This window comes from Cyclospora cayetanensis, unplaced genomic scaffold (genome assembly GCF_002999335.1).
Source record: "Cyclospora cayetanensis isolate NF1_C8 unplaced genomic scaffold, CcayRef3 CcayRef3_contig_43, whole genome shotgun sequence".
Taxonomy (NCBI): domain Eukaryota; phylum Apicomplexa; class Conoidasida; order Eucoccidiorida; family Eimeriidae; genus Cyclospora; species Cyclospora cayetanensis.
Genome location: NW_020312403.1, coordinates 68,719 through 79,409, shown reverse-complemented (window position 1 = coordinate 79,409; position 10,691 = coordinate 68,719). Strand labels below are relative to the sequence as shown.

The window sequence follows — 10,691 nt, the reverse complement described above, 5'->3', positions numbered from 1 at the left end:
GTGAAACTTTGATCGAAAAGCAATATTGACAGTTCTGTGGGAATCACAACCTTTAAGGGGGAAGGGTGTACTCAGAAAGTGCAGTGATTCGTGAGAGACTGAGAGGTGTTCGAGGCCACCTGGCCGCCTACGCCATATTCTGACTACCGTTGGGTAAACATTGTATAGCGCCCAATCCAACAGGACAGAATGTGCCGGATCCAAACACGCAGCCAACCGCCGCTTGTCGAAATTCCGCGCTTATCTGTCTTCAGACTTGTAGTAAATGTACCTACCTTTGCCAGCTTTCCGTCGCTTAGGTTGACTGCTGACCACGGCTAAGTAGGTTCTAGCCCAGACAGAAGAGTTACTCCTTAGTGTAGGTGAAAGATGCGGCAGATCAACGGCTAGATGAGCGTCATATCGTAGTATCCAAGTAGTTGGCAAAAGGAAACACAAGCCAAGCAAGTAAGTGTGTTGTGATGAAAAAGTACTTAAAATCGAAGAATGCAGACAAGTGTGGCTGGTGGGCTTTGTCTGCCCACCTGCCGAGGGGGGTTCGCAGTCATCATATTATTGTCAGTTGGTAGGGCATGTAGGCAAGCCATAACGCACTAGAGTGCTGTGAATGCCTATCCCAAAAGGCATTCCATGGGAACTTTCGCAGCCTCCAGAGAAGATATGGGATAACTAAGCTACCACCCTAAGTAAAGTTGGAGTAAGGAATGAAACGGGCATATTCGCTGAGTGTATTGACAATGACGGAGGTGCCATAAATACCCTTGATATTGGACTTTCCAACAATGAAATCCAGTTTCGGGTCAGCTTATACCTTTACAGGAGCTAGAAGGCGTTGCAGAAAAGTTGCGCAAAGCCACTGACAATCTGGGCTCGACGATGCATATCCGTGTGATGCGGGCTGTATCCAGGCCACCAGAAGAACTGTGACAGCGATTCCATTGTATTGTTAAATCGACATGAGCCGGAAGATTATGATCATTTGCCATGCGCAAGAAAGCGCCACTGACAATATGCACAAGTAACTGAGTTCCCAGTTTGTCTGAGCCACAGCAGGCCATCCGCAACCGGGTAGTGCGTCGCTCTTTGCCATTCGGCACGTGACGATAGGAGCGGATGCATGGAAATTGAATGTAGAAGATGCACAACATTATAATGAAAACCGTGAACTACCACATAAATGATGGGTTTTAGTGCACAATAGTGCAATCTTGGAGCTTCACGGGAGTTTGTCATCAACTACTATGTCGTTTTTCTGAATATATATCACTGTAAAGTTATTTCGCAAGATGCGCCCAAGCCACCGGGCAGCTCCAGGGGTATTAAACTCCTTAATTCCTCAGTATTATCAAAAAGGTGCACCTATAAAAGAATAATCTGGACAAGAAAACGACGCCCAGGCGAATACGTACAGCATTTTGGGCCCAACACATCGCATAAAAGCTTTCCCGTGCTGATACCACTGCTCAGTATCGATTGAGTGGAAACCACAACTTGCACTAATTTGCCGTTGAAACATAACCCCTAGCGTGCTAAGATAGATAATGATGCAGCGCTCCGTAAATCGAATTCATTCTTATGAATCAATTGCTCCTTATAATTGGGCGTCGCGAGTACCGGAAGAGTTGTAAGGTGGCCGAGAAGCGTTCTTGTTTCAATATCAGCTTCCTCTGTCCAGATAACAGAGTGCGTTTTCCTAAGTACACCAATCAAATAAACAACAAACCCAGCAGTTTTAAGCCTGAAAATTCGGCAAGACGCAAGCTAGTACAGCCTTTCAGCGTGCTTGTTGGTGCGTAAAGTTGAAACCCTCTCCTTTATTGCTTTTATTCTTCCTGGATCTGGCTCGATTCCTGCCGTTAGAGACGGATTATCAGAGATGAAAGTCTTCTATTGGGAAACAACAACCACTTGCCAAATTTCATATACCACTACGTTTCCCGCGACATCTGAGAAGCATTCCGTTGCTGCTATAGGTGCACTTGAACATTTTTGGCTATATGCAGTGAAGTTGTCCAGGTAATCAGTCATTTACCTTTCCTTAATAGAAGCGTAACAGTTTTAATTAACTTGCCGCTGCAACTCAGCTGGAGCACGAGCAAGGTCTTTCATGCATACTCGAGCAACAGAGCAAAAGTGTGAAACGCTGTTGTGTCCCTGCATCCAGCGTATATGGGAAATCCTAGTACAGCGTCTAGGAAATAATATTTCATGCAGACTGTTGATTCGTGTTATTCAGTTACTCAGTTCGCTAATTAAACCTAGTTAAAAGTGTGCTTCACTGTAATCTTGTTCAGGGGCTAACGGTAATATGGATGCGCGACATTCCATCGCTTTTGCCATCAACTTTGGTTTTTGCCTACGGCCACTGGTCGATTCACGCACTTTGCTATCTCATAGACGCCATCAGCCTGCCTCACAGTGCTCTCTTCTCTCTTCAAGTGTGTCAGAGTGAGCGAACACAGCTTGAGGCCAGACCCGGGAATTTCGCTCAAAAGGGTGCGCTGGACAACCAGTAGTGAGGCCGGCCTGCTGGCAGCTCATCATCACATTTGTGCATACGCGCATTCCCACATTGAACGTAGCCATATCTAGTATTCCTCAATTTAAATGTCAGTTGAATTGCCTAGCGAAGAATCGTCATTTGCAGCCAGGAAGAGTGGATGCATGCTCAAAAAATATTCGTTTATTGCGCGGCTTGCCCTCAGCATGATGAATATGCCTAGCGTTGTTGCGACACTATCTCTATTCTGCTCACCGTAAATGAAATAAGCTCTAGTGAAGGTTTCAGACAATGTTTCTCAAAGAGCTTTCCACCACTATGCAGCTCCATCTGTTGCCGTGCTTTCTTAGGGTCAAACATGGCTTGCCTAGGTTAACACCCTGGTGCACGAATCCACACGAGAAATTGTTTAACGTGCTAATGGGACTTGATAGCACCTTAAAAGACCATTTCTACTGTGGCAGCTTTGCCAACCCTTGCGGCCTGCGAACTTTTTGCACTCTGACTCTCTGGGACGGTGTAAATAAATCAACACGCAACTGCTCCTTCTGTGCCTTCTCTTCGGATAGCTGGTCCACTTCACGTTTAGTGTCAAGTAACGCTAGCAATTAATGCTCACTAACGTAAGCTTACATCGGCGAGTAGTTGACCCGTGGTTGGTCCTCAACTGCGGCTCTAGCCGCGACATTAGTGGGGGCCTTCCAGATCCCTGACCACGGATAACTGATCCACTTCACGATTAGTATCACGTAACGCTACCAATTCATGATCCCTAGTGTAAGCTTACATCAGCGCGTAATTGACTTGTGGTTGGTCCTCAACTGCGGACCCACTCACCACGCTCATATTGTGCTTGCAGTTCCGGATAGTATATCCTGATTTCCTACAACCCAAGCAGATGCTGTGTATTAGGGCTGTCTGTTGGTACTAATAAGGACGGTTTCTCCTCTCCTTCTTTCCCCTTGACTTTGAACCATAGGCTAGGGCCGATTAACACAAAACCCAAATCCGTAGGCTAGGTCCCGATTTGGCCCTTCCTTTTGCTAAAGAGATAAGGGCTGCGTTAATTTGCTACTGAAAACCCAAGCAAACCATTATTCTGTTGGATTCTACCCCCGCCGGCTGTTAACTCGCTGAGTTGCTGCCTGTCATGTGACTACCAGAGCTCAAACTACGAATAGGCCTGAAAAAGACCACTGGTGAAGCAGCTGTTTCTTTACGTTGCGCCTTTCGTAATCGAAAGCTTCATCATTATTGATATATTGCTCTCTACATACATGTGCCTGTTTCAGCCTTCTAGCTTTCTCCAAAGTTTGGTGAGCAGATTCCGTGGGAAACCGACGAGTTGGGACTTTTACGAAGGCTGAAACTTAGTAATGCATGCGAGCGGGCTACCCTTGTCTAAATAAAGTAAACCATCATTAAAGCATCTGTCTCTTCAATAAAACGGCTTTATGAAGCAGTCGATTTTTTTCTTCTGGAGAGAAGAGAGTAGGGCAAAACTCCAACTGTCTAATGGATTCGTCGAGTACCTCCCCATCCTCACGGCCGTCACACTGTTCTGGACGACTCAAGATCGTCGACGCATCGACAAGCCGTTTTCGCTGACAAATAATGACTTTCTATTAGCTATGAGGGTGTGCATTTTACATAAGCTTGCAGGGAGATATCTGTCACTCCAACTGGCATTGTGTCCGGCAAATTATGTCGCCACAGGCCGTGGCTGAAGAAAACGAGTTTATCGACTACCAAATAGCGCGATCAGAGCCGGAAAGCAGTCGTGTAAAAGCTGACTAATTGCTGCATCGACAGCTAGTGTATTTAGGGGGAACCCGTGCTTTGACCCACGCAGAAATATCAACTGTACCTTTCAACTGAGTTTCCGTGGAAAGCCAGTTGAATCAGCCGCCATTCAAAGTTGATAAAAAGTCAATAGAGATATCTCAAAGCAACTTTTCACGTTCCATTCTAGCGCAGATTATAATTATGACGTTAAAAGGGCCGGACAGCTAAATTGTGCGTACATGCACCCTCTATGCACTATGAGCATTCACAAGGAGCTGGACATGCCAACTAGCGCGTAGGAACACAACATTGCTTCTTCATGTATCGTTCTAGCTATATAACTTCATGAAAAGATATACAAAGGAATGAGCAAAGCTAGTCAGTTCTTTCCAAGTCATAGTTAAGTATAATTTGTGCAGCAGAAATAGCTTGTGGGTAGCATAGACTGCTGTACTGATTCCCCTCGTTATGAGCTAAAACTACAGTGGTGTGAATATATACCACGGCAAATCAAGTTAAATATCGGGCTTGCTACCAATTATAGCGTACGAACTACTGCGGTAGAAAGTGCTCAAGTGTGGCTTATCCGCTACGTACTCTTTGTTACACAAGTGAGATCCAAGACAAAAAAAGTATTCAATATCCGTCACGGCTATTCGTGTAACCTATTCCTTGCACCGTAGCATTCGAGTACTATAATATGAATGAGTGCTGTGTACATGTGTGCTACACGCTATGTGCAATTGGCTGTATACGCTCGGAAGAAATGAAAGCTGCAGTTATGCGTAGCGTAGTTGTTTCGCTCTTCCTCATCTGGGGACCTGCAAGTGGCGCGGGAAGGAAGAAGTGAGAATTTCTTTGAAGCATACTTAATAGCTTCCTTTCAAAGTTTGTACCCATCCTGTAGTTAATTATGCCCCTAATGAGGCTTCAGATTAACCGTTACACTACCGTATCAAGAACCACTAGGAAAAAGCACGATTTGCACCTTACAGCCTCAAATTGCATGCACTTAAATGTAGCAGCTGCCAACGAGATGCATGGAAGAGATGGCAAGTACGAAAAAGTCCCCTTACAAACCATAAAGAATGGGCAAAGTTGACGCAGGACGGTAGCCCACGTGTATACGTCAGCAGATTTGCGTGTGGAAAACCCTGGATAGCACGATACTAAGGGATTTACCTAATAACAGCAATATACTGTGCCTTTACAATGTTTCGATCGGAGAGTTCAGTGTATGAAATGCTCTGCTCACCCTTTCCGGGCCGGTGCTAGAGTGCAATCACACATTGTGGTATGTAGCTACTCCTCTGAGCTGCTGTTCGCTATGTTAATGAGTCAGGGCTTGCGCTAAATGAAATTAGAAGCAACAAATAGCAGCTGAGCAGGATTGCTGCCCTTGATGCAAGAGGAGGGACCCCGTTGGTGATACAAGCATTCGCTGGCTGTGGGAGGCCTGCGGCATAAGACCTGTATGGCAGATGGCAGCTCTCCCTGTCATTGCTTGGGGTGAACATACACCGCTGATTCGTATTTTTATTCTTCTCTTATTCTTTTCCGCTTCTTTAGTCTCTCATTGAAACTCAGATTGCCCCAGATTGCCAGTGCAGCCGACCGGTTGCACTGCAGACACCCGCCGATCACGCATGTTGTCTGGCAAGCTCTGGAGGCTCTCAGTGGGGTTTTCTGCTTTCATTTACAATTTCTAGTATTAATGTAAATAATTGGATCAATTTCTTGGCACTCTGGCGATCAATATTTCTGGCCAGCTCCCCCCTCGCTGCTCGGGGAACCCTGGGCTGTATCGGCTGCACCTGCCTGGTAAAACCTTACAGCCCTCCCTATTCGTCTTGTCCAGTTTTCCCTTGTTTTTTGACTTGCGATTGAGTTAGCGATTTGCTTGGTTTTGCTATATTAGAGAAATCTTTACAGGGCTTTACTTCGCCCTGGTCCATCCTCTTGGCTGTCCAGCGAACCGCTGTCTGATCAAACATCTCTGCGAATCGCATAGCACAGGGTTTTTAACTAGGCCCTAATCTGGAGGCAAATCCGTTTTTGCTACGGGCTGCGCGGGGCCCCAAGCAGGTATTCCCTTCCAATGCGGCGCTGCTTGTGTGCTCTTTTACCGACAACTGAGGCCCTTCCCTCCGGTTTAAGTTGTTCTTCTATATGAACATTGGAGGGAACATGCAGAGGTCGCAGGGGACGACCCTCAAGCAGCCTGGCCAGGTGGTGCCTTCATCCATCCCTCACAAACAGCAGCAGCAGCGCACACAAGATGCCGGTGCTAGCTTCGCCAACCACCACCATCAACAGCATCATCCACAGCAGGACGACCAGGAGCAACAGCAGCATGCTTCATCAGACGCTCCTTACACGGCCGCCCAGCGGCCGTCGCCTTCAACCCTACAGAGTGTCTCTAAGAAAGACAGCGTGGCGGTCCCCGCTCCGGAGAGCAGCTACTGCTTTGGCCCTTCCGGAAGAAAGGAGAAACTTCGCCGAATCCAAATAAGCGGCGATACAACTTGGGTTATACCACAGCGATTTCGATACCTGAAGAGGGTGCGTTCACAAGGGGACTTTATGAAAAGATCTGAACTCCTTGGCTTACATTCACAGGCCTAGGAGGGCTGTGCCCATAGACGACGCAAGGTCCTTACAGAAAGAGGCTTCAACCCGCATTGACCCTCGACGTTGGTTTTGGCAGTCTGTGAAGAGAGAGAGATTATTTGGCAGTGAAGCACTTTGATATGGCATCCACTTGTTCTCCTAAACGCTATTCCGTTGGCTGCCAGTAATCCGAGTCTTGTAGTGCGCATGCTTTCTGCAGATTGGAAGTGGAGCATATGGGTGCGTTGCTTCGTTTGAGGAAACCGCTGAAAAGGCGGTATCTAAAGTGGCTGTAAAGAAGATAGGTGACCTCTTCAGGGATCTCGTGGATGCCAAACGAATCTTGCGGGAGATTAAGATTTTGAAAGCACTACAGCATGAGAATATGATCCACCTTATTGAAATTTTAGACCCACTGACACCGGGTGAGCTTTGTATGGTTTTGCTCCACTTTTAGTGATGGTAACGGGTGCATCGCTGCCTGCGCACAAGGTGCAAGCGACCTTGCGCAGCAAGATTTCTTTGTCTTGAATTCCATTTTCGTAGGCTAGGCTCTTCATCAGCATGTGTTGCATGACTTGGTATTTTAGAGTTCCTTTTCTTTTGTACTATTTCTAAGCGGATGAGCTGCTTGACTGCGATTCTCTCAATCCATTGAACGCATGGTTTTCCATCTTCTCTGTACGGGGCGAGGTGGTTTTGGGTGGAGTTGGCTTTCATGGTGGTAGCTGTGCTGACGCATTTGCTACCTTTATGCCCTCGTTTTCGACTTTCTGTAAGTGTGAGCCTATGGATGCTGGCGTGTTCCTTGTGTGTAAGATTTCGAAGACATATATTTGGTGAGCGACCTGATGGACACGGATCTGCATAGGGTCATCTACAGCAGGCAGCCCCTCACCCACGAGCATCATCAATATTTCCTTTATCAAATCCTCCTTGCACTTGCATTTCTTCACGAGGGTAAGTCTAAATGATCCAGAGAAAGGTGTTGAACAGGAGAAAACACTTGATTGACCACATCTGGCAGAAAGCAGGAACCATGTGTGCGTCGAGGTAGGGTTTTTTTCTTGAGGGTGACTGTGAGCCACCCCATGAATCCTTTCATCGTTTTTTTGATTGTTTGCTCTCAGCAAACGTGATTCATCGAGACCTCAAGCCCAGCAACATCCTAGTCAACTTGAACTGCGATGTAAAGATCTGTGATTTTGGGCTTGCAAGAGGAGTTACGGATACCAGCAATAACGCAGCAACAGAATTTCAGCAACAGTCAGCAGGTTCCCCAGTCGAAGGGCTTGGAGATTCTCAGCTTTGCGCAATGGAGATGGATGGAGAGTCTCAGCACGGCTCGTCAAGCAATGCCCATACCAGCAGCAGCAGAAGCGGCCCTTCGGCGCGCCTCGTTGGTCGCTCCTCTTGGGCTTCTCTTCAGCGCACAATCGAAGCAGCGGCTGCACCCGCAAACGAGGTACTGGCGGTAGCTGAGCTCTAAGAGTTCGCTTGGTTCGCTAGTATTGCTAGTAGCCATGAGGGAGTTGCTTGTGTGCGATGGCGCTGAAGGGCTCTGCTCCACTACCCTCACTATTCCTTTAGGATCATCAGAACCTTTCAGCTGGGAGCCAGATGATTTGGGCGATCGGCTCGATCCTTCCCCTTATCGCGTGAAGCGCTATTTTTTCCCTCGCAGGAGATGACCGATTACGTCGTGACGCGGTGGTATCGGCCCCCCGAGCTGCTGATTTTCCCCTATCATTACTCCAAGCCTGTTGATATATGGTGTGCCGCTAGCCGTTTAGCCGATGCCGCCGCAAAAGAGCTCTTCAAGGGGACAGACACAAGAATCGTGCAGTGTTATGCACGTTACTCACAGCTGCCCATCCGTTTCTACTCGACCTCAGTACGCCTGGGTGCTGGTCGGCCTTGCATTCCCGTGCCGCCCTCATATTGCTGTTACCCCGTTGTTGGAGTGTATTGGCAGGTCTGTGGGATGCATAATGGCGGAATTGTTGGGTCGGCGAGCTTTGTTTGCTGGGAAGGATCAATATGATCAATTAAGAAGGATCATCCGGATCTGCGGATCACCCAGCGAGGAAGACTTATCATTTCTCACCACCACGGTAGAAGAGGCACCGGAAGGAAAGCAATCCAAAAGGCGGATGAAGATCAACAGGCAGTTCATCGATCAGCTCTCTCACTCTGATGTGCGTGCTACGGCCACACAGAACACTCACAACGCTCTCTCTTGGGCGCTTTTCCCTTTTTCTACTGGCGCTTAATGCCGCGAAGGTGTATTTCATGCATGAACAATACTTGGAGGGCTGCCTTGATGCATGCCTTGACCGTGTGGCTCTCACCGATGAAATTCGCGCTACCGCGCTGATGAGGGGTGTGCTGTTGCACCAAGTGCACTTCCGCATGCAATGCGTAGCAATTGATGGGGCTTAATGCGGCTGCTCTGAAAGGTGTGGACGAAGTGCCGCTCACTGCATGTCAACTGCAGCGCTGTATTCGAATGCATGAAGCTTCCCACTGCATGGCAGGTTTGCTGTGTATGACGAATATTAAGTGCATACACGTTCACAACGATGAATGTCTGTCTCGATTTGTGCATTCAAGATTAGTTGCCTTCTCACCTACGGAATAGATGCTCCTCTACAACGCAGCCCGTGCAGGATTGCTGGATACGAAATTGACATATCACCTGCCACTTACATCGGCAACGATCCTTTGTGACCACAGATCGCAAAAAAGTCTATTGGCGCGCCTTAAACCTCGTGTGCTGCGTTGTTTAGGGAATCTCGTTTTCTTCGCTTTTCCCAGGTGCATGTCCGCAAGCGCTTGATCTGTTACGTCGGTTGCTGGCGTTCAACCCGAGCAAACGGATAACTGCGCTGGAAGCCCTTAGGCACCCCTATTTTAAGGTCAGATTATCAGCAGACTACTAGTCGAACACAAATATGCTCAGGCGTCAGAGCCACTGTAAACACTGGATGTGCGATTGTGTTTTTTGATGCACCCCTTTGTTTCATTCAAATTACTGGGGTCGCTGTGGAGCCTGACACGCGTCCACTGTCCTCTCCTGTGAGCAAGCTGCATCGAGTATTCGGTTTGTGTGCTCTTAGGGCTTGTATTGCCAAGAAGACGAACCGAAAGCGACGCAGCCAATGGACTGGTCCTTCGACAACTTTCGTCCCACGAAGCGGTGCGGAAAGCAGGGCGAGGGGTTCATGAGATTTGCACACCAGCCTGTTCAGATAGCTCTACCTCCTTTCCATCGACCCCGTAGCTCCTATTATCCATGAGTGACCCCCTTCTTCGAGTGGTCTTGTGTCGGCCCGCCTAACGAATGCTTTGCAGCTAGACATGTGGATTGCTGAAATTTTCTGTGCACCCAAAAATTGGTCGCCTCCTCTGGTATGAGTTGCCGCTGCCTTACAGGTTATTGCAGAATATGATATACAAGGAAATACTATCTTTTCATCCAAACATCGCGTTGAGGGACAAGGCTTTGTTGCAGATGCGGGGAATAACGACACAGCAGCTTTTACCACTGCTTCCCAAGCAACTCGGGGCGTCTCTGCTGCAACTCGACCACGAGTTGCAGCAGCAGCTGCAGCAGCAGAAGATACAGCAGCAGTTGCAGGAACAGCTCGAAAGACAGCAGCAACAACAGCAGCTGCTACTGCAACAGCAACAGCAGCGCAATCCCTTGCTTCATCGTTCCTGCTGCAGCGCGCCTGCAGACTCTTCATCTGCTGGCCAGTCGGCGGAAGAATTGCAGCAGCAGCAGCAGCAGCAG

The 10,691-nt window shown here is 48.0% G+C and overlaps 1 protein-coding gene across 1 annotated transcript; it reads left to right on the top strand.

Moving 5' to 3' along the window:
- Positions 1 to 6,472: 6,472 nt before the first annotated feature.
- On the top strand, positions 6,473 to 10,691 carry LOC34619435 (mitogen-activated protein kinase HOG1A; the record flags this gene model as incomplete). Its single annotated transcript, XM_026334476.1, has 6 exons — positions 6,473 to 6,814; positions 7,116 to 7,320; positions 8,026 to 8,360; positions 9,685 to 9,813; positions 10,015 to 10,094; positions 10,331 to 10,691. Coding segments are annotated over exons 1-6 (1,452 nt in total), but the record flags the coding sequence as incomplete, so codon positions are not given.